The sequence below is a fragment of the Pinus tabuliformis genome, chromosome 5_1 (assembly GCF_031772625.1).
Source record: "Pinus tabuliformis cultivar Carrire ecotype Pingquan chromosome 5_1, CPIR1, whole genome shotgun sequence".
In the NCBI taxonomy this organism is placed as follows: Eukaryota; Viridiplantae; Streptophyta; class Pinopsida; order Pinales; family Pinaceae; genus Pinus; species Pinus tabuliformis.
In genome coordinates this window covers 625,726,808-625,750,944 of record NC_142305.1, presented here as the reverse complement: position 1 = coordinate 625,750,944, position 24,137 = coordinate 625,726,808, and the positions used below count along the sequence as shown (strand labels likewise).

The following is a 24,137-nucleotide window of genomic DNA, read 5'->3' as shown; positions in this document are numbered from 1 at the left end:
CATCCTCCCTTGGGCACTTAATCAATAGGAAACATTACACAGTTGTATCAAAATGTTCACCAATTTATTCATTCACTCACCTACCCACCCACCCACACACACACACACACACGCACACACACACACACACATATATATATCACAAGTGTCAAATTGTATGCCAATTACAGTCATGATCGGCTAAGCCCATACCTCCTATAGTTAGTTGCACAGTTGTTTGGGCTGCCACATACAATGTGGCATGCACATCTTTTTGAGAGAGTTGAAGGGCACATCAATTTAACTATTTTTATATAGTGTAGAATAATTACCAATTCAACAATCCTTAAAAGGAACTGTGGTGGAGCCTGGAGGTAATGCCAAAGCTCCGGTTGCTTGTAAGAAACTCTCACTCGTGTCTTTTTTGACTCAAAAGGTTGGCTTGTGTCATACTTTGTCCCCTACAATTGAAGCATGAATTCAAATTAGCTGTCTTATTTGATTTTTATAAGGAGCAATGTTTCAGACTGGTCCCTTCCTTATATCTATTCTAGGTCTTTGTCTCTTAGATTATGATGGGATATTGCTAAGAGTCCAGTTATACCATAGAGCTATCTAATATTATCTATCTGCAGCACATTTTCTTCTAACTTGTTTGAACTTTGCATATATAGTTCTTGCAGCACATTTTCTTCTAACTAGTTCTTGCAAGCTGTGTGCATGTTTAAAATTGTGTGCTTTAGATCTACTCAGATAATTCCTTAAATTTTATCTTACGCACAAGGACATCTTAGATGCTGATGTGGTGATGTTCATGTAGCTTTGCTTATGTGCCAATCCTGACATGCTAACCAGATTACACAATAGGCATTGATTTCAAACAACTGCATTAGTTGGGTTATGAAGATTTTGTTTCCTTATGTGTTCATCCATGCTACGGCCTAGCCTTTTTTAAATAGCTTTATGGAAAAAAAATCTAGAAATTGTAATTGCAGAGCATCTTACTTTATAAAATATCTCACATCTGTTAGTGAGATATAATTGGATAATGCATCTGATTAGGTCTTGGAAATCAATGATCTCTATGTAGGTTCATAATGATGAAGAAGTCAAAGCCCTATTCAAACAAGTACAGGGAGAGGTTCCAGGTTCTCCAATATTTATCATGAAGGTTGCATCTCAGGTACTAAAATAATTCAAGGAAGAACGAATAACTGATAATAGAACTTGGAAGACATTTTGGTTGTTGCTGGTACACCACTTATAATTGTATTCTTTATTTTAGTTGAAATTGTTATTGACATATGATTTCTAGTAAGGCAATGTGATTTTGTAGAATCAAGCATAAGTGTTTCTTCATTGTTATGTCTAATCCTGTATGAAACAAGAAATGGCAAAGTTTACTTGGGACCTACTTTTCTGTTTATTTTATGTGCAGTTAATATTTTTGTAACATATTATTAACTACCTTTACAGAGTCGACATCTAGAAGTGCAGCTAATTTGTGACCAGTATGGAAATGTGGCAGCTTTACATAGTCGGGACTGCAGTGTTCAAAGAAGACACCAAAAGGCTGGGATTTCTCTCCTTAATTTGTCTTATAATTCTGTTTTCCAGTGAAATAGATTAGATGGAATATGGTGTTAATGTATTTTCCATGCCCTGTCAAGTTAGACGTAACTAGCACTTTGTTGTATACTGTGTTACTCTCCGAATGCAGTGAATTCTATTGCACTGACATATATAAATACAGAATGAGAATGGGGAAGCCTGTTACATTATGACTAGATGGTCGTTATTTCAGCATTACACCTCAGCACTTTTTATGCAATTTTTGTTAATGATGTCAATTCCTTGTGATTTACAGATTATAGAAGAGGGTCCAATTACAGTTGCTCCACCAGAGACTGTGAAGCAGTTAGAGCAAGGTGCACGGAGACTTGCAAAGTCTGTAAGCTATGTTGGGGCTGCAACTGTTGAGTATCTTTATAGCATGGACTCTGGTGAATATTATTTTTTAGAACTGAATCCTCGTTTACAGGTATGTAGAATTAGCTTTAAGAATTTTTATGTATAGGTTAATTTTGAATTTCTTGGTGTCCTGAGGTGAATAGGATGGTTGTTTAATTAAGTTTTACATGCCTTCGTAGGTTGAGCATCCTGTTACAGAGTGGATAGCTGAAATAAACCTACCGGCAACCCAAGTTGTTATAGGCATGGGCATTCCTCTTTGGCAAATTCCTGGTATGCACTGAGTCAGGCTGCAGCTCGAGTAATCTTTGTTGATATTATATTTTGACTACATTAATGGAAGCCTCCTATGTACTGATATTCTTGGTGTTCCCCTGCCTTAGAAATAAGACGATTTTATGGAAAGGAAGCAGGAGCAGGCTATGATGCTTGGCGGAAGACATCGGTAAAGGCTAGTCCATTTGATTTTGACTTGGCAGAATCTGTCAGACCAAAAGGACACTGTGTAGCAGTCCGCGTGACAAGTGAAGATCCTGATGATGGTTTTAAGCCCACCAGTGGCAAAGTGCAGGTTTGAAACGATGCTATTAGGGACACTTGTTGAGAGATATTAGGGTGGAAATAAATTGGCAAGAATTTGTTAGAAATTAGAACATAGATACCTTTTTCTGGATAATTATTCCCTGCTTGAAATTTGTCATGTATTTTTAAAATATTTGCAGGAACTCAACTTTAAAAGCAAGCCAAATGTATGGGCATATTTCTCTGTTAAGGTAATGACCCCTCTTTGTACATAATATAACTTTAATAGCTGTTTCGTATTTGCTCTTGCACCTTATCCTCACATGAAGCATGCTCTTGCCTCATTTAACTTAATGTGAGAAACCTTCCATATGGGATGGGCAGTAGTGGGTCATTGCAAAGACTTTGTGATGCAGTAGCTATCTGCAAATTGTTAGGATGTATATAACTTCATTTACTCCATACCCTTCTCACTAGCAGGGTTATTCATCTTTGGTTTCCTTTGTGGCAAGATTCTAACTTCAATCATAAACTGTGAAAAGCAGGAAAAACTATACTTCATGTGCCTTGTACTGGCTTAACTAGCTACTACTGCATCACATCCTCTGATTGCCATATGCATACTTGTGAATCATGTATTTCAGCAGATGTGGTTGTCAAAGTTTCCTCATAGGACTAACTAATCATGCCATATCTAAATTCTCAATAGTACTGAAGTTTGTAACATGGTTTTGACTAAAATAGATTAATTGCTTTTCATGTCCATTGCAGTCAGGAGGAGGAATTCACGAGTTTTCAGATTCTCAGTTTGGTATGTACTATTTTTTTTCAATGGCTTAGTAATTGCTTCTGCTAAAGGTATGTACTGTTAATAAAAAATAGTTATGAGTTTCAGGTCACGTGTTTGCTTTCGGAGAATCTCGAGCTTTGGCCATAGCTAATATGGTACTTGGACTGAAGGAACTTCATATTCGAGGAGAGATTCGTACTAATGTTGACTACACAGTAGACCTTCTGCATGTACGTTAATCATTTTGTATATCCAACATTAACATTACATCGTGTTATGACAGTTTCTTAGGCATGGTTCCAAGTAAGTTAGCGAGGAAATTTTTACACTGTTACATGATAATATTGTTTTATTATAGATCTGCATAAAAGATGTGTGTTCATTTTTACAGGATGTGGAATATAGAGAAAACAAGATTCACACTGGTTGGCTAGACAGTAGGATTGCAATGCATGTTAGAGCAGAGAGGCCACCTTGGTACCTTTCAGTGGTTGGAGGAGCACTCTATGTAAGCCTTTAAACAACTTTAGGTTTTGGAAAACCTTGAGGGAGTATTATGTTACTATGTCCTATTATTGCCTTGGTTGGTCATTTACCCAATATCAAGCTCTAACAGGCTTATTTTATATCAGAAAGCGACAACAATGAGTGCGGCAAGGGTTTCCGAATATATTGGGTATCTTGAGAAAGGACAAATCCCTCCAAAGGTAGGATGTGTTTCAAGTAAATAATCAGGGAAATTATTACATTTACAGTATTGCTTGTACCTTTACGAAGGAAAATTTGTCATAGCAATGTCTTATGTGACCCTCTTAATCTTTTAAATATATATTATTGGCATGTTTTGGAAATGCAGAATATCTCTTTGGTGAATTCCGTAGTCTCTCTCAACATTGAAGGGATCAAATATACGGTATGCATTCCTTAGAAAGTTGACAGCAGTTGTGTATTTTTCTAATTAGTTTATTATTTTGAAGTGGAATAATGGAAGCTCTATATGTATATGGCATTTCTTCATTATTTTTTTGTAGATTGAAATAGTAAGGGGAGGACCAGGCAGTTATAGACTAAGGCTTAACCAATCAGAAATTGAAGCTGAAGTACACACACTACGTGATGGAGGGCTACTAATGCAGGTGCCTCCCTCTATTTCCTTATGTACTACTTTCATACCTTTTGCATTTTTTGTTACAAAATAACCTCAGGATATTTGTCCTAATATGGAGCTTTTTGTTTTTCCTATTTAATTTTGTTGAATTATTTATTGATCTTGTGTATATACAGTCAATATTGAGCCTTTAAAACAGTTAAAATTCAATCAATATTGAGCAATCCAAACATTTGAATTTTGAAATGCATAGCAGCCAGCTTATGCAAATATGACAGTTGATATGATAATTTCTCTCAAGCGAAAGGTTTGATTTTCGTTTGTTCCCTAGTAGTTTTTGAATATTGTTTTGTTGATATCATTTGACTTCCCTTACTGCTATGGCAAAATTTCATTACATTTGATTGAATTTTAGCCAATTTATTCTGGGTTTTGTTGAGTTCTACATAGTTGTTTTTTTCCTATTTTTTGTTTTGTTTAATTTTTTACAAAAATATTGTTTATAACTTCTGTTTTCCTGATTTTACATCACACACTTGTCAATTCTGTGATTCTCAGGAAAATCCATATGCATATCGCTATCTGCATTATATACCTCCCTGTCAAAGCATTTTTGCATCACTGGATTGCAGCCATACAAGAATGGCATTAATATGATTACACAAAGTTCATCATTTTCTGTATAGGTTAAAGAAACTAAACTTATGTTTTTATTTGTGGCAGTTGGATGGGAACAGTCATGTAATCTATGCAGAAGAAGAGGCAGCTGGTACTCGCCTTCTGATTGATGGCCGAACTTGCTTGCTACAGGTGCCCTAATAACATATTTTGTTCTTTGCTCCTTATTTTTCATTCTTACATTTTGTAAAGGATGGCATATCTGATATCTGGTAATGCTGTTATGGATGAATTTTAAATTCCATTTAATTTTATAGTTATGATGTATACACTCAACCATAAATTCTAGATTATAATTATACTCGTTCATAAAGATTACTAGATTCATAGCAAAATCTTAATGCTTGTATTTCAAAACTTCACCCCATTTTGCCCACTTTGGTTATGAACAGTTTTTTCCCCCAAGGAAACCCTGTCAGAAAACCTCTAGTACTTCTCCATGATCCATGGATAGTAAATGTGGGGTAAACTGTTGGACCTGATTATGGAGCCTAACCTTGAGGGGATCGAGAGAGTTGAACCCGTGACCTCCCCAACTTTGGGAGAGAGATAAGAGATCTCATGTCTGGTTCGTGACCACTTGAGCTAACACTTGGAGATAGGTTATGAACAGTTATGTATGTTCAAATTACAATAAAATATGAATCAGCTAGCCCTGCCCTTTGTCTATGCTTCAAATTGGCAACTTGCTTACTTTAGTGTCATAATTGGATTAAAATTTAAAATGCCATTTGAATTTGCTCGTTATGCTTAGACTCCTATAAACTTATATGTTTTCAAGACCTTTGCAAACATTGATAGATTAGTTTTCCCCTCATTTAATTGCTGCTTTTCTTATCCTCTTCTTTCCTCCCAGTCTGGATAATTTCACTCAACTGATATGATGGTTTTCATGCTTCTTAGTGATGATACCCGATTTCAGTACTATTTGGGGAATATGTTGAAGTTCCTCCATGAAATCTTATAATATTCACAATCCATTATCAAACGATACACAAACTTTTATTGTCAAGAGTACACTGCTCAAGATCCTTTTAATTATTTAAACAATAGCTAGGATTTAGAAGTGACATACCACATATTCTTCATTTCGTCTGTGGTTTGAGAGTATGTACTGCATTCTAGTACAACATAGTGTGAATTTTGTTCTATGCTTGCCATTATCACATATGTGTTATGCTGTAGTTTTTCTGATTAAGACAATTACCGAAGCAGTAAAAGCATCTATGAAAGCGGCATGATTACATTTCCTTGTTTCCTTTTTGGAGACCTTCTTTCACTCCTGTCTATTTTAGAGGTTTTAAGTTAGTTTTTTTCTTTTCTGGAAAATGCATCATTTCCTCTTGAAAATGATGTCTCTACTAGTCAAGAGGGGCAACATAAACAAACAAATTTGACCTAGCTAATAAACATTTTACAAATTTATCACAAAATTGGTGCCAGCACTCAAAGTCCAATAGTCTTATATCATAAACCAACTTTAAGCCCCTTATGGGTGTTTAGCAATTATGAGTATGACAGCCAATCATTTAGGTGGCACATGCTTTGCTATGTTTGGTAGTTTAGTGTTCCCTCCATCCACAACCTCTTTAACAACATTTGGGCCCCAACCTGTTTGATTTTGTGGATCTCTAGACTTGCATTTGGTAGACTGATTCCCATCAGTGCCTTGAGGAGGCTTTGCTTATGGCACAGCTCAGGTACTCTCCTCTAAGCCATCTCAAGTACTCGGAGTTCCGTGACTAGATTTTTCCTGATGGTCTCAAGTGCTGGGAGAGTTGCTGCAGACAGCTTGCTTCTACCCAGGATCACATATCCCTGTCCCTTCAGTTCAGGTTTCTCACTGGAAGAGATTTATCAGTGTATCAGTCCCTTCTCAGTGATTGATGACTCTGCTGGGGAATTCTTTTTCTCCCATCGTTCTGCTTCTAGATCTGATGCCCCTTGATGCCCACATTTTATTTTCGACACAGGTGATGTATCTATATTATTTTGGTTAGTATTGTCTAGCTCTTTAGCTTCTCTGCATTCTGCAAAGTGGTGATAGGAGTTGCTTTCGTACTCCTGAGTCCCACTATGTACTTCCACTGGTTGTACATCCAAATTTCATCAGCCTATTATTGTGGTCATTCATTGTACATAATTAAAATTTTCTTATCCTATCCTATCTTATCTTGTCTATATAATGGGATCCTTTATGATTGGAACTTTTGTTCTGGGACCATCCCAATGGCTCTCTGGTGTCCTCGTTATCGTTATTTCCATGCCTGGCTTTCTGTTGCTGGAGGGTGGGGTACTTTCTGCTTGTGTAGGGAGAAGATCCCCAATGCTCAAAGAATACTCCCAAATGATCAAAGCTCATGCTGGCAGCTAGACTTTATTGGATTGTGTGCAAGTCTGTTGAAGGCAAGAATGGATTACTTCCATTTGAAATAAAAAATTGAAATTCAGTTGAGGATAATCACCATTAAAGGTATTACTATTATGATGCTTCCATATGCAGTATAGAATTTCCAACCTCGAAGGTTGCCACACTGTGTGGAAGATGATAGACCAAGGCCTGGTTTCTATTAGGTTGCTGACAAGTATAGCAGATGGCTGAGGCTTGAGTCTTGACCATACAGGAGGGGCTTTAGAGTGATGGAAACCTAAAACCAAGCTGACTTGGCTAGGGGACAAAACCAAGACAAGCGCAGAGCCACTTTGATCTGGGTTTTACGAGAAATGAAATGAAAGGCAGGAAATGAAATGAAACACACTTCCAGAGAAATATAGCAGAGAGCACAGTAATATAATAAAAACCCAACTTCTATTAATAAATAAAATAATAGAACATTGTAAAACACAAACTGGCTAGAGTGGTGGTAGCTGTCTCTGAAGAGAGAGAATTTCACATGATGATATCTCTCTTAAAAATATAACTGGGATTGTGTCCTCTGAAGAATGCTGTTGCTGATTTAAGGCTCTGTTGAACATGAGCTCAATTTAGTGAGATCTAACTGTTGATTTCTAGTGCAATTAGGGTTAGGCTTTAGCACAGTATTTCTGAAATTCTGATAATTACTTTTGATTTAGAATCTTAGATCTTTTTAACTTATTCCATATATCATTAAGCAATTGTACTTCAGAAATTCAACAATAAAGAACAGTAGAACAATAGAGATCACAATGTACAAAAGAGAGACAAGATTTACTGTGGGAAAACCCACTACGGGGAAAAACCCAACAACCTTTTCAATGGAGAAATTCTTCTTGTTCAATGAGAGACACACCTAGACCTATGGTCAAACCTGGCCTTCTCCTCCAAGTCAAGTCACCCAAACTGATCCCGCACTTCCAGAATTTCAGCCCTCTTGAAATAGCTAGTTGCCCAGAATTTCGGCCTTGTAGCTGTTGCCCCAGTAACTCAGAAAATTTCGCCCCCCTGCAATAGTTGCCCCAGAAAATGCAAACCAGAGAGAGAGAGAGAGAGATTCCTCACACATGCGAGTTGCTAGAGAGAGAAAATTTGGCCGTCCTCTTTGTCCTTCCCTCACTTGACCAGAAACTGTCTTGAGAGAGGAATGCAAATTGCCCAAATGAGGAGCTCAAGCTGCCTTTATATAGTGGTCTGTCTAGGGTGAATGGACGTGTCTCTTAGCCAGGGCCGACTTGTCACTTTTGGAGCCAAAAATTTTATTTCAAAAGTTCACATTTACATCTTTTAAAAGTCACAATGGGACTTTGACTCAAAATAAATTTTCCTTTCACTCAAGCATTTATACATATGCTTTACAATGATAAATATAATTACATCAAGTGACCAAAAGTATATTACGAAGACTGACCATATTTACAATTTCAACACTAACTTCAAACTCTATCTTTGTTTATCTGGACATCTAAGGATTAAGAATACTTTTGTTTTAAAATGTAACCGTCTTTTCATGTCTTGCTATTTGTTCATATGCAAATTGCACCATTTACATGATCATCACAGCTTTCTGATGTAGCTTTATTTTACAGAATGACCATGATCCATCTAAATTAGTTGCTGAGACACCATGCAAGCTTCTTCGGTTCCTAGTTCCAGATGGGACACACGTGGACACTGATGCACCATATGCAGAAGTGGAAGTAATGAAAATGTGTATGCCTTTGCTATCACCAGCTGCTGGTACAATCCACTTCAAGATGACTGAGGGCCAGGCAATGCAGGTAAAATTACTTTCGCAAGCAACATTTTGATTGTCAAATGTCATGCTTCTGAACATAAAGCTGGCACTCTGCAGTGAATGCCTTTAGTTCAGATCCATAAAATATGCCTTTGAAGCGCCTTATTTCAAAGAATTGGTCATTTTACGCCCCAAATTGAAGCTTTAAAAGTTTAGTCCATTCATATTTTAGATATGATTCTGGCTTTCACTGTGATTGTGCTGGATTAGGATTTTTTTGCATTCATTAAGAAAAACTTGCATTTGCTGAGATACATATAATGCTGCTTTGAAGTCTATTGCTGCAAGGAATGTACAACTCTTTGTTAATCCAATCGTACGGGGCCAAGATATTCCTTTTGAAGTGGAGTTGCTTGTCTTCATTATTCTTTTTACATTTCTTTTGTGTATTGAAATGCATTTTTGTTCCCTACTGGCTTGGCCAGCTTTAGAGTCCCTTTCAAAGATTCCTAGAAAGAATCATTTGGAGATTAACAATATTACTTCTTTAAATACTAATCATGCATTTCTTTCAGTTTAAGACGGTAATATCCAACAAAGTCAAATTGCAGTAGACACTCATGAGATTGCTGATACTTAAATGCTGGAGGATTCAGCAATTAAGTTCTAGCTTATGTTATCATCCATTGTATGTTTTTTAGAACTTGAGGACCACAGTGTATCCATCAAATAACATAGTTCAATGCGTGTTAGTCAAAAAAACCTTCATTGAAAATCCACTTTCTTGTTTGTTCAATGCCGAAGGTACTTTTATTCTCTAGGTGGAGTTATTGATTGAGGGCCTAAAGGGAATTGAGCATTTGCAAAATATTGTTTTCACTAACAATATTCAAGTAGTGACTTGCATTTGACATCATATATCATCTCTGAACTACCTATTATTCTTCTTGGTATGAGAGAAATAAAACGCATTTCAGAGTTTTAGAGTGCATTTCAATTTCAAATAATTTAAAAAAAGGTTACGTGTCACTGTTAAAGAAGAGTGTGTGTGTCCATGTTTATTAAATTTGTTTTATAAATGATCCTTTGCTAATGAAGTGGGCCCTTTCTTTGGCTTATATGCCCTGATTGAGGGGTATCTATTCTTCTAAATTTTCCCAGGACTTACATCTGGCCCTGTCTGGTGATATATGCGGCATCCATGGGCCATGGCTATCAACATTGCTGTGACTTTCACTGGTCTCAGATGTGGTAGTTAACTCTGTTGGCCATATTAACTCAGAAACATGTCTTAATAGGACAAAGTCATCTATGCACCTTTCTTATAAATAGAAAATAAGAATCCCCCAGTGAGTCATGCTCTCTTTGAGTGAGGGTTGTAAAGCTTATCCTTATATTGGTAAATTTACATGAGCTTTGAATGTATTAGATATATCAAACATTGGTTATTGTTTAATGTTTATTCATGATTCTGAAAGTACATCAGCATGCGTGTGTTCATTGTGCTGTTGCTGTATCACTTAAAATAATTTCTTTCTATTTGCAACAGGCTGGTGATCTCATAGCAGGGCTTGACTTGGACGATCCATCTGCTGTTAGGAAAGCAGAACCGTTTCATGGAAGCTTTCCTCTTCTTGGTCCTCCCACTGCTGTAGCTGGAAAGGTTCATCAGCGATGTGCAGCCAGTACAAATGCTGCACACATGGTCCTTGCAGGTTATGAACATGATATCAATGAAGTAAGTAACCCATTTGTTAACTACATCCGGATAGCTAGACACCAGAGGGACAATTGAAGAAAACAGTTTACTTTTGCTTCTCTCTATTTCTTTGTCTTTTTCACACTTTTGCCATCCAAATAACTTACTGACTTACATCTTGTCTTATATATATATCAAACAAGATAAGATAGGAATGGTAAGATAATTCTGGTAACATGCAATGAAGGACCATGATAAGGTACATCTACTGTTGATAAGTAGTTGGAGTGCAAAGGTAGCTCCTATTGCAACTCTAGAAAAAGAGCTAAGTACAAAGCTAAAAGAGGAAGTGCAGAACAAAATCATGACAAGTAGAAGGATGTCAAGGTGCGCTGAGACTGGAAACCGAGTCTGAATGGGCGGAGAGAAAATTCCTTAATCATGTTGGAGGCTGAGCCACTGCACTGCGTAACACAAACTTTCTTCAGAATTGGTACTAGCCTATCAGGTCTGAGGGATATATATTCCAGCAAACTTGCCTGGGACACCCAACCTCATCATTTTGTTGACATGCCATTTGATTGGGGTAAGCCACAAGAAGAATGGGCCGGTGGATGCATGGTTGGCTTAGTACCCAATCCATCTCTTCTGAATGTTTCTCTCACACACCTACTGATATTCACTTTCAGATCCACAAAATACAACATACTCATTACTTTCCCTTTATCTGAGCAATAATCTAATCCCAAAGACTATGGCAATCTTGCAGTCCCATTTCTGCTTGTGACAGATCCAATAGCAGACATTAATTCTAGTGATGAAGCTGATCTTTGTCATCCAGTTCATTTCAAAAGGGTCATTCTAGGATGGATAATCTGACAGTCTGGGGAAGTGTCTGGAATGCCATAAGATTGACCAGTTTTTTTCTTGTGAAAGGCAGCATGCCACATTTAAGGTGGTAGCTAATCCCTTTCATTTGGGCAACTTCACAGTTTTTAGATCAGATTTGCAGCACAATTTTCTGCCAGAATTAGCATTTTCAGGAAAGATGTAGAATCTTGAGATTGGGGCCAAGGCAGATATGCTGGCTTTTCTTGTTTATATTAGGGAAGGGTAGTCTGTTTACTCACAGCTTGGCTTAATTATGTATGATTCCTGATAAAATTTTCATTGTCTATCAATGATATAAAATGCATTTTCCAAAAGAAACCCCGTTGTCTGGACTCTGTATTCGTGTTGGAAGCAAGCTTCTTATGAAATTGCCGATTTCTGCAATATGTAAATTTGTGCATAGTTGTCCCTTGGATGTTACCTATTTACTTGCCATTACCACATACAACTACATGTGCAGAATTGCCCTTGTTACTTGTGTATGTAACTCAGGAAAGGTCGTTAGCTATTTTTGAACTATGATGATTAAAACTCTTCCTATTCAGTGACTATCTACCTAAAGACAACATATTCTGAGTCAGTTGGGGAAGTTGTCCTAATTGACAATTAGGAGGAAGATAACCATTAGGATAGAAAACTACCTTCTTTCTAGAGGAGCATATATTGTTTTTTTGCTTATCAGGAAGATATAGGAGGTAAGGATGTATTGTGATGTTTGCACATGAATTTAAGTAATTTGATGTCCTCAGTTTCATTTTATAATTATTATTGGATGATTTATCTAGTTGTTTGGCCACAATATAATATTCCAGATGAAAAGGGCCATTGGCTAGATAATTGGAAGGCTAATTTTTGACCTTGAAATTGTTGAAAAGTGAATTAGGCAAGTTATCATTTCCCTCCCAAGGATTAAAACTTTTTAATAAATTATATTAATTATTGTTTCAAAATCAGGAAAGTTAATACATTTTTTCCTTTTGTATGTCAGGTAGTGCAGACTTTGCTAAATTGTCTAGATGATCCTCAACTTCCTTCACTACAGTGGCAAGAGTGCATGGCTGTTCTCGCAACTCGATTACCGAAAGATCTCAAATTCCAGGTTTTTACCTTGAATAAGAGTGCCAAGTTAAAGGATTGGAAAAATAGTTTGTTTTGCGTTACTCATTTATATTTTCTAATCTATTGGTGTTTTCTCAGCTGGATGCTAAATATAAGGTGTATGAAACATCCTTTGTAACTTCTCCAAGAAATGTAGATTTTCCAGCAAAAGCTTTACGGGCAACATTTGAGGTCAGTACTATTTGGAAGGTTTCCATGTGTGTTCATATTGTGTTTAATCCCATGCATTTGGACAGCAACATGTTTGCTTCCACAATATTTTGTCAAGAACCTGAATTTCACGTTGCCCATACTTTGTATAGAGGTCTTTTTTTCCAAGTTCTCTTATTGTTACAATATCTGTATCAGTAGCTGAACCTAAATTTATAGGTTGCAATTACAAGACTGCATTTATTTCTTTTTATGATGTATTGTTATGGGATATTTATAGAAATCATTTCATATGTCAGGCATTCCTTTCATCTTGTCCTGACAAAGAGAGGGCTGCACAAGAAAGACTTGTTGAACCTCTGCTCAGTCTTGCAAAGTCTTATGAAGGAGGGCGGGAAAGTCATGCTCGTATCATTATTCAATCACTCTTTGAGGAATATCTACATGTTGAAGAACTTTTCAATCAAAATGCACAGGTTTTGTTAAGTTTATATCGGTCCTTTGATTTATGAATTATCGAGTAAATAATTCATGTCATATGCAACTGCAGTTTCATGTAATGGTAAAAATTTGTTTGATCTCATGTCACAAATATTTTGCATAATCGATAAGTATATTTCTTCCATTTTGAGTGCTTCTTATATTATAATAATAAAGATGAGATTACTTGTAGAAATAAATCAGAGCACTGATGTTTGGAATAGGATCCTTTTTTTATCATGTGAGAATAGCTAGCATATATGTCTTGTTGCTAAGCTCTGAAATGTAATTATACCGAAGAGGTCAGGGAATGTTATACTGATATATATAAATTAACTTCCCACAAGAAAGAAACATTGAGGATACAGATCACATTCCAGTTATTGAATCCATTGGCTCATCTTATTTAAGTTCATCTTTTTGGTTAACTGTATTATTTAAGAAAGAGGGAATAAGTGCAATGAATTTTTAAGCTTTCATTGTCGAGACAGGGTCTAAGTGGAAGAGTTTTTCGTGTGTCAGGCTGATGTGATTGAAGGTCTTAGACTTCAGCATAAAAAGGATCTTTTGAAGGTGGTAGACATGGTGCTTTCTCATCAGGTACACCAGATATACAGATAATTTATTTTCAGAAGTTACGTATTTTCTCTTTGTTGTCTTTCTTTATCATGTTCCCATTTTGAGATTTGAATGTATAAAATGGCTAAAAAATAATAGAATTGCTATTATCTCATATTTTACATATTTAATGTGAAAATACCATCTTTAATGTGCCCAACATTCAATTTGAATGATTGGAAAGTAAAAAATGAGTAATTCCTTTTTCAATTGCAGGGAATCAAGAGAAAAAACAAACTGATTTTACGACTAATGGAAGCTCTTGTCTACCCCAATCCTGCTGCTTACAGAGAGCAGTTGATTCGTTTTTCTGCTCTGGGCGATATAAACTACTCAGAGGTGTGGACTTAGACTTGAAAGTTTAACATTTTCTTGATCATTGGCCTCAATGCTGTTCTGTAGATATGGATGTGGAGTTCAGGTCCTTGATGTTGGCTTAAATTAAGTTTTATTTAGCTAGAGTTAAATTCTACATTGGCTTGGAACTGTGAAGCGTATTTTAGCTGAAGAAAAAAACATTTTTTCTTAAAATGCCTATATGGTGATTTCTTGCGCTAAAGGTGCTATCTTCTCTCTGATGATTTTGTTTCTGAATTTCAAGTGCTTTGAAATGGATTTTTAAATGCTTGCCATTCACAGTACTCTCTATTATTTGCAATTTTTGAAAGTTCTTCCGTAACACACCATTGAAAAATTTACTTTTACTTCAGCATCCTTGCTTGCTGCCATCACTCTTGCAAACTCTGGATCAAAGCACTTGTATATGAAGAATATTACTTTCTGCTATATCCTATTTAATTTCGTGTTTCCTTTAATTGCTTACTATCTTCAACTTACTATGTATAATGCCGCTTCACATGGACTGTTTGCACAAAGAAAACCAACTTGGTTTCTTTTTCTCAATGTTGTGAAAATCGCGATCAGGGTTAAATCGGCGCGGGGAACAAATTGGAAAAATCGGGAAAGAATTGGAAAAAATCGGGAAAAAATCGTTTGGTACAAAAATATTCATTTTTTGTCAATTTTTTTAATATCTAAACCATCTACAACATAAAATAAATACATTGACACATAAATATGATAAAAAAACTAATATATAAGATGTTTAATATCATTTCTAGCGCTAAAATCACACATAACATTGAATCATGTCCTGAATAGTAAGTCCTGACTCCTGAGTCCCAACTCAGCCTCAAAATATCAACAAAAAATATGATAATGTATCTCATCATGTCATAATGTCATATACAATAAAATGAAAGTCTAATCCTATTGATTTCCTCTGCCCCTCTTGCGAGAAAATGCCACAGCTTTCCCTTTCCCTCTAGATGTAGATGCTGGTGCCTGTGCTGGTGGAGATGGCAGTGGAGTCTGATGTGCTCTAGAAGTTGAAGAACTAGAAGTAGGAGCTATAGGAGGTAGACCACGTCCTCTACTGGTGGCAGGGGTAGCCCGGGCAGGTGGTGTCACCTGGAAACATTACAATCTCCCAATCCTGAAATCCTGAAAAACTGATAAGTCTGCTGGATTTTAAATGAAATCTAAAATTCTATTTTCTCCATATGAAATCCAATGAGGCTGGAACCACTCTCAAACATCCTGAGTCATTTCATGGTAATGTTAAAAATTTAAGTAAAAGGATGAAAATGAAGATCAAGGAGAATGTCACTTTTAAGAATTTAACATTACCATGAATAGCATATCCATACTAGGGCCTAGACTTGATCATTAAGCTGCCCCACTCAAAAATTATTTGTTTCTTTCAAAAAAAATTGCATGAAAAAACCCAAAAAAACGTTATAAAACTACGCTGTCGCGACCCCCGGCGATTTTTAAAGTTTTTATCGCGATTTTTTCAATAAAAATCGGCAAAAAAAATACTGGCGATTTTTTCGTATAAAAATCGCAATTTGATCGGCAGAAGGAAAAAATCACGATTTTTTCATTAAATCGCGATTTATTGATTTTCACAACACTGCTTTTTCTACTCTTATATCATAATGAATGTCATTCCTAGATGCATAAGCCCAAATTTAGAGTGCCAAGAGTGAAATTCTTTTCTCTTTATGCCTAGCTTTTACAAAATATGTCTTTTGCAATAAAGTGGCCTGATAAGAAGAATAACCTTATTTAGCAAAACTAGAATCATCCTTTTGTCTGATTTAAAAGATTTCTTTATCATAATAAATTCAACTCTATTGAAGAAAATGCATTATATGCTCTCTCTTGAGAGTGTACTTTGGTTTTTATTCCTTTTTCTAAATCTTGTATACTTGGAACAAGTGGAAAGAAGCAATTATTTTTAACACAACTCATCTGGTGAAACATGCTTTGCTTTACTGTAAGTGAGACTGCAACATCAAAAGAATACGGTTTATGAACAGTAATTTTTACCCTCTGGATCTTCAACCTTGACTTTGATGCAGTTGGCACTGAAAGCTGGCCAATTACTAGAGCAAACAAGATTGAGTGAACTCCGTACCAACATTGCTAGGAGTCTTTCAGAGCTGGAGATGTTTACTGAGGAAGGAGAGCGCACTTATACGCCCCGAAGGAAAAGTGCTATTGATGAGAGGATGGAGGACCTGGTAAATGCACCGTTGGCTGTTGAAGATGCACTTGTTGCTTTGTTTGACCACAGTGACCATACACTTCAAAGGCGTGTTGTTGAAACATATGTGCGGAGACTATACCAGGTAAGAATAAAATATTCTGTGTCTCTTTTGTAAGCCACTTGTATCTTCTCATTAATGATATGTAGTTTGAGTCATTTTCAGCATCTTGTATTGTCTTTCTCAGTCGTAATCTTTCTTTGTTTCCAGCCCTATCTTATCAAGGGAAGCGTTAGAATGCAGTGGCACCGCTCTGGCCTTATTGCATTATGGCGTTTCTCAGAAGAAAGCACTGCAAGCAGTAGCTTACCAACTATTCTATCTGATAATGTAAAGGATAATAACAGTGGAGAAAAGAGATGGGGAGCTATGGTAATCTTGAAATCTCTTCATTTTCTTCCAACAGCAGTAAGTGCGGCATTGAAGGAGACAACTCATGCATCATCTTATACTACTGATGGTGCTGTTTCAAGCGGACTTGTTACTCCCATGGGCTTTGGGAACATGCTTCATTTGGCTCTAGCTGGAGTGTACCATCCAATGAGTTTATTGCAAGATAGGTAAGCTTTGCTGACTAGGATGTTTGACCCTATCCCCAGTTCCTTTCATTTAGTTTCCCTTAAATTTCATTATAATGGCACTTTACATCTGGCATGAGAAAGTTCTGCACTTTTATCTGAAGTTACTGCTTCGGTTGACATCGGTGTAAATATTGGATTAAGAACATTGTGAATGTTACACTCCAGATGGCACAGACACCGTCACTGCCATTTTTATGAGGTCATTTTGTCTGGCACGTTTTAAAAAAGTAAGAGAGGCATTGTGTTTGTATGCATACTTTAAATGGGTGAATAGTAGAATGGAAACAGAAAACATTTTGATGGAAGCTCAAGGTATCTTCCTAGTACATTGTAAGTCATGAAGGAGCACGTGCCATTTACAACTGTTTTTGATAGCTAATTAGTAGATGAACAATTTGCAGGTTTAAACTGATTCCACATGATAATCTGGGTATATGCTGTTTCTAAATTTAAGTTGTTCTTTGCTGTATAATGCAACTTTCTTTTTGGTGTACTTCAGTGGTGATGAAGATCAGGCACAGGAAAGAGTTAACAAATTGGCAAAAACATTGAAGGAGGAAAAACTAGGATCAAGCCTTCGAGTTGCAGGCATTGGTATGATAAGTTGCCTTATACAGAGGGATGAAGGTCGTGCACCCATGCGACATTGCTTTCACTGGTCCTCTGTAAATCAATGTTATGAAGAAGAACCTTCACTTCGCCATGTGGAGCCACCTCTGTCCAATTTCCTTGAACTGGTGTGACTTGCACTACACTCATCATTTTGCATTAGTGATGTTTACAGCAAGATTTTCTGTTTCATTCATGGATTCTATCTGTTTTGCATCTAATTTATCCTGTCACAAAAATATTGCTTTTCAGGACAAACTTAAAGGATACAAGGAAATGCATTATGCACCTTCACGAGATCGGCAATGGCACATGTACACGGTCATTGACAAGCCAGCTATCCGCAGAATGTTTCTCCGTACCCTTGTCAGGCGGCCTAAATCTGTTGATGGAAAAGGAGAGTTAACTACATCAATAACTGCCAATAGTGTCGTGAAATCTTTGATGGGAGTTTTAGAAGAATTAGAGCTGCATGCACATGACGCAATGGCCAAATCTGATCATGTGCACATGTTCCTTTGCGTATTGTGTGCACAAGAATTGAGTGATCTCGTTACTAATTCCAAGTAATCTCTCAGCCTCTGCTTCTTGTCTTCCATACCACTTACAGTCATATCCAGTTGATGATGGGGTTCATGCATGGAATTCTATGTTGTTTATTTTTCTATATACATACTTGCAAATATATATATATATATAGATAGATATATATATATATATATAAACACACACAAACATAAGTTTCTTACAAGCAAAGTCTTCTGACACCAGGAAAGTAGAGATAACCCGTGGCAAGGAAGATGTTGCAGTTGCCGAGTTTCTACGTGATTTAGCTTACCAGGTGCATGATATGCTTGGTGTTCGTATGCACCGGCTAGCAGTTGGAGAATGGGAGATCAGGTTTCGACTAGACTCAGTGGGAGTGGCAAATGGAGCATGGCGGATTGTAGTTACGAATCCTACTGGGCATACTTGTATTGTGCATGTATGGTTCTCTCTGTTTCTTCCCTACAATAGTGATATATGGCAAAGGCTGCAGTAGTTATTAGTGACCACAATCGCATACCACAATAAAATATAAGAATAAGAAGTTTGGAATTCATGCAGCTGTAATCCATATGTCAGTTAATTCTTTCAATAAATTAGTTGTTATATCAAAATGCAATTATCTTGTATTAACTATGAATTTCAGTTTGAAGTTTTGAATGATGATGGTCCATATTTGAAAAGTTTATTTTTAATTGCAGATATACCGAGAGGTGCAGGATCCAAACACACAAGAAGTTGTGTACCAGTCCCCATTGTCTGAGACTGGACCTCTGGATGGGGTTCCTGTGGCAGCACGATACCAATCCCTGGACATTATTGAACGGAAGCGTCTTCTTGCACGGAGGAATAATACGACATACTGTTATGATTTTCCATTGGTAAATAGTTTGTATGCCTTGTTATGTCTTATCTTTCAGCATTTGCTTTGATAAATGAATATAAGACCCATGATTTTGGAGAATGGTATCTGCCAGTCTCGAGACCACTTCTATACACATTGTCCAACCTAAAAATCTCATTCCAGATGCCCATAATGGGAGACCCTGGCCTCTCTCTCCTAGAGATCTGAACTTGTATGTGTTCTAGCATGATCCCTTTTGCTCCCCTTACAACGTCTAGATTGTCTCTCATGTGTACTGCTGTTAGATTCAAATATTGTACAGACATGTTGAACAAAATTCTCCTATAATATTTCCGGAACATACACTTGAAATTTTTGTTGAATTCGCTTGTTAGAGATGTTGCAGCACATACATTATAATTTTTCTTCTGTTATCTGCTGTTATGTGATGCCATGCAAAATAATTTTTCCTTATACAGTGAAGTTTTTTTATTGTAGGTTTTTGAGACATCATTGCGGCGCATTTGGACATCTGGCCTTCAGAATGGAGATACACGCAATGACAAAGTTAAATTCAAAGCTCGGGAGCTCATATTTTCTGAAAAGCAGGGCACTTGGGAAACTCCACTGGTCACTGCAGAGCGAGCTGTTGCAACAAATGATGTAGGGATGGTAGCTTGGTGCATGGAGATGAGCACTCCTGAGTTCCCTGGTGGACGGACTATTTTAGTGGTGGCAAATGATGTTACACATAATGCAGGTTCTTTTGGTACAAGAGAAGATGCCTTTTTTGCTTCTGTGACTGATCTTGCTTGTCAAAAGAAATTGCCTTTGATATATTTGGCTGCCAACTCTGGTGCAAGAATTGGAGTGGCAGCAGAAGTCAAAGCTTGCTTTAAAGTTGGATGGTTTGATGAGTTGTCTCCAAACTGTGGGTTTCAATATCTTTATCTCACTCCAGAAGACTATAAGCTCATTGGTCCATCTGTAATAGCACATGAGCTAAAGCTAGAATCTGGTGAAATCAGATGGATTATAGATGACATCATTGGTAAGGAAGATGGACTAGGTGTGGAGAATTTATCAGGTAGTGGAGCAATTGCAGGTGCTTATTCAAGGGCATATCAGGAAACTTTCACATTGACATATGTAACAGGCAGAACAGTTGGTATTGGTGCATACCTTGCGAGGTTAGGAATGCGCTGCATTCAGCGCCTTGATCAACCTATAATTTTCACTGGATACTCAGCTCTAAATAAGCTTCTTGGACGGGAAGTGCATAGCTCTCATATGCAATTAGGAGGCCCAAAAATCATGGCAACAAATGGTGTTGTTCATCTAACTGTATCTGATGATTTAGAAGGTGTCTCAGCCATCTTGAAGTGGCTTAGCTATATTCCTCCATATATAGGAGGACCTCTTCCTATTGTGAAGCCTCTAGATCCTCCAGATAGACTAGTTGAATATGCTCCAGAGAATTCATGTGATCCTTGCGCAGCTATTCGTGGTGTAGAAGATAATGGTAGGTGGCTTGGTGGCCTCTTTGACAAAGAGTGCTTCACAGAGACATTAGAAGCGTGGGAAAAAACAGTGGTTACTGGGCGAGCGAAGCTTGGGGGCATCCCTGTGGGTGTTATTGTTGTTGAGACCCAAACAGTGATGCAGGTGATTCCTGCAGACCCTGGTCAACTTGATTCTGCTGAGAGAGTAGTTCCCCAAGCAGGCCAGGTCTGGTTTCCAGATTCAGCATGTAAAACAGCACAATCCTTGCTAGATTTTAACAAGGAAGAGCTTCCTCTGTTTATCTTGGCAAACTGGAGAGGGTTCTCTATTGGTCAAAGGGATCTTTTTGAAGGAATTCTTCAAGTTGGATCTACCATTGTGGAGAATCTCTGCACATACAAGCAACCTGTGTTTGTTTACATACCAAAAACAGGGGAACTACGGGGAGGAGCATGGGTGGTAGTTGATAGCAAGATTAATTCGGATGAAGTTGAAATGTATGCAGAAACAACAGCAAAAGGTGGTGTACTAGAACCAGAGGGAATGATTGAAATCAAATTCTGTACAAAAGATCTGCTTGAATGCATGCATAGGCTTGACCCGAATCTCATTTCACTTATGATTAAGTTACAGGAAGCCAAGGATGATCATCCCGGGGCTGAAGTAATACGACAGCAAATTAAAGCTCGGGAAAAACAGCTGCTTCCTTTTTATAAGCAGATTGCCATCAGATTTGCTGAGTTGCATGACACGTCCTTCAGAATGGCAGCAAAAGGGGTTGTGAAAAATGTTGTAAAATGGGAAGACTCACGAATCTTTTTCTACAAGAGATTGAACCGAAGATTGACAGAGTCTTCTTTGATTAAGGATGTAAGAGATGCTTCTGGAAACAACCTATCTCATAAATCAGCTTTGCGTTTGATTAAGGACTGGTTTTTGGCTTCAAAGGTTGATTCTGGAGAGGAGTTATGGAAAGATGACGCTGCTTTCTTGGCATGGAAAGATGATCCTAGCAAGTTTGAGTCCTATTTACAAGAATTAAGAGCGCAGAAAGTTTGCAGACAGCTATTGGATATAGGAAGTTCTAAGGAAGAGTTGCAAGCATTGCCTGAAGGTCTAGCTGCTCTTCTAAAAAAGGTAAATTGTGTGGTTATTTTTCTTTAGCAAAGGTTTGGATATGATTCCTGGCTTTAAAGGACCATTTGAGAATCTTTAATCAATGTAGTGTCTATGAAGAATGCTAATATCATTGCAATTTTGACAGGTTCAACCATCAATGAGATCAGAGCTGGTGGAAAAACTTCGAGAAGTTCTTAATTCATGAGATTGATAATCATGCCAGTACAGAGTTTGACTACTTTTGGGGTCTTTTATTTTCTTTATTTGTAATTAATAATTATGAATGACCAGGAATTATCTTGGCATTAGAATATGAATGTGTATTTGTGGAGTGGTCATAATGCTTTTCCATGGGGCTGCCAAGATATACTAGTGTAGGTTGGTTTATTCCCCAATTTGGTTATGATTGCAACATTTGTATTTTCTTGCAAATGGTAAAACATCTCCTGTTGTTTTCCTACGAATCTAGTTGATGTAGCAGATGGATGTACGATGGAACACACGTTCTCCATTGAGCTGGAAGAGTTTGACCTGATGGCCTTACTGTAAAACATTCAGTTCTCTTCCCATGTAAGAAGAAAATAAATGGCAAGGAAATAAATAAGAAATTATATTTCATTTGAAATTTGTTCCCTGTTTCTTTTCCATTTGATATTGTATACATTGTTTTCCAACAGATCACCATTTTTGTTCATGCCTAGAGAGCTATAGGTTATATATTGTACCCATTTTTGATCTGTTGTATAAACTCCGAAGTCTTATTATCTGCCGCGGGCAGCTAATAACGCAATCGAAATTGCGTTGACTCTCTGTTAGTTTACTTTTTGACTAAGGATTAAACTAAAATATATAAGGTTTACCTTATAAAACATAAATAATTTATTGACTATGAGATTGGTTTGTTCTTCTTATTGTGTAATGATGTTTGGGCCGCCGTTCGTAACACTCTGCAGCAAAGGTTTGAGTGACACAGGTCAGTGTTTAATATATATCCAATCATTCACGTCATTCACGTCTCTTCTAATTCTGATCGGCTCCACAGAATCCGTGTGGACTCTCACAAGCTTCCCACGGGCTAACAAAAGCTTCGCTGTGTAGATGCCCTTCGGCCGAACACAATTGAACAGCTTCTTTATAGGTAGTTTAATGGTCATTTATTTCTATTTTCAGGTATTTATCTTTCACGGTAATTAATAAGTTATGAAATTTAATGATTATTTATTTTTATTGTTAGGCATTTATTTTTCCACCTAATCAAGAAGAAGTAGGAAGTTTAATGGTCATTTATTTTTAAGATTAGAAGCTATGAAGTTTAATGGTCATTTATTTTTATTCTTAGGCATTTATCTTTCAGGGTAATCAAGAAGAAGCTGTGAAGTTTTTAAATGGATTTACTAGAATTTGACTAGCAGATTTTCAATTTTTTTGACAGCAATAAAAGCTTTTTTGTGGGTATAACCTTGGGTCAAACAGTAATTAAGTAGGTTTAATGGGCGTTTATATGAGCAGTTTAACATTTTTTTTAATTAAAATTTATTTATTTATTTAGCCATACAATTTGTGATTTGATTATAAATTTTAATAAATTTAAGAAAAATATTTAATGATTAAAGTATTAATACTTCATTTGGTTTAATATATTGATAAATGATCAATTATGGATTAATATATTTACTAACAAGAAGTAGAATTAACAATTATTATTTTTTTTTCTAGAAGAAAAAGCGATATAGATTATATTAAGTCAATATAAAGAACTACAATTGAAACATATGAGAAGGACTTGAGTGGATATCAAGTCAGATAACGCTGGATCATGATGATATGATGACATATAGCAAAACTCTGAGAATGTTGGCTACATACAAAAGTTGCACATGTTGCTAGATGGCTGGAGATGAACATACTTTGGCAGTAAGTCAAAAAACATGATGAGACAAAATGTATTGTGCCTGTGAACCTGTGATAGCATCAAAGCTAGAGCATATACTATGCATGATGGCAGAGAAAGGGGTCTTGGAATCTCTAAAATTTTTATGATTCTGCCATTTCCAGGCATACCATAACGTGATAGCAAGAAGGGGGCGCCTTGCCTCGCATTGTGAACACCACCATTGGAAAGCTGCATGAATAGAGTCAAAAACATGGTGAGGGAAATAAAAAA

The 24,137-nt window shown here is 36.8% G+C and overlaps 1 protein-coding gene across 1 annotated transcript in view; it reads left to right on the top strand.

Annotated features, from left to right (window-relative positions):
* Positions 1–22,598, top strand: part of LOC149166494 (acetyl-CoA carboxylase 1-like) — a 41,354-nt gene extending 18,756 nt beyond the window's left edge. Inside the window, exons 5-32 of the mRNA XM_089432642.1 lie at positions 1,070–1,162; positions 1,456–1,551; positions 1,847–2,020; positions 2,130–2,223; positions 2,334–2,521; positions 2,673–2,723; positions 3,244–3,283; positions 3,368–3,492; positions 3,654–3,770; positions 3,895–3,969; positions 4,119–4,175; positions 4,294–4,398; positions 5,094–5,180; positions 9,054–9,245; positions 10,752–10,940; positions 12,781–12,891; positions 12,990–13,082; positions 13,361–13,537; positions 14,064–14,141; positions 14,376–14,498; positions 16,586–16,855; positions 16,982–17,331; positions 17,852–18,089; positions 18,214–18,527; positions 18,733–18,946; positions 19,209–19,388; positions 19,850–21,991; positions 22,119–22,598. Coding sequence (XP_089288768.1) covers positions 1,070–1,162; positions 1,456–1,551; positions 1,847–2,020; positions 2,130–2,223; positions 2,334–2,521; positions 2,673–2,723; positions 3,244–3,283; positions 3,368–3,492; positions 3,654–3,770; positions 3,895–3,969; positions 4,119–4,175; positions 4,294–4,398; positions 5,094–5,180; positions 9,054–9,245; positions 10,752–10,940; positions 12,781–12,891; positions 12,990–13,082; positions 13,361–13,537; positions 14,064–14,141; positions 14,376–14,498; positions 16,586–16,855; positions 16,982–17,331; positions 17,852–18,089; positions 18,214–18,527; positions 18,733–18,946; positions 19,209–19,388; positions 19,850–21,991; positions 22,119–22,178 — 6,033 coding nt within the window. The 3' untranslated portion in view covers positions 22,179–22,598. The remainder of the gene's footprint in view (positions 1–1,069; positions 1,163–1,455; positions 1,552–1,846; positions 2,021–2,129; positions 2,224–2,333; positions 2,522–2,672; positions 2,724–3,243; positions 3,284–3,367; positions 3,493–3,653; positions 3,771–3,894; positions 3,970–4,118; positions 4,176–4,293; positions 4,399–5,093; positions 5,181–9,053; positions 9,246–10,751; positions 10,941–12,780; positions 12,892–12,989; positions 13,083–13,360; positions 13,538–14,063; positions 14,142–14,375; positions 14,499–16,585; positions 16,856–16,981; positions 17,332–17,851; positions 18,090–18,213; positions 18,528–18,732; positions 18,947–19,208; positions 19,389–19,849; positions 21,992–22,118) is intronic.
* Positions 22,599–24,137: the final 1,539 nt, after the last annotated feature.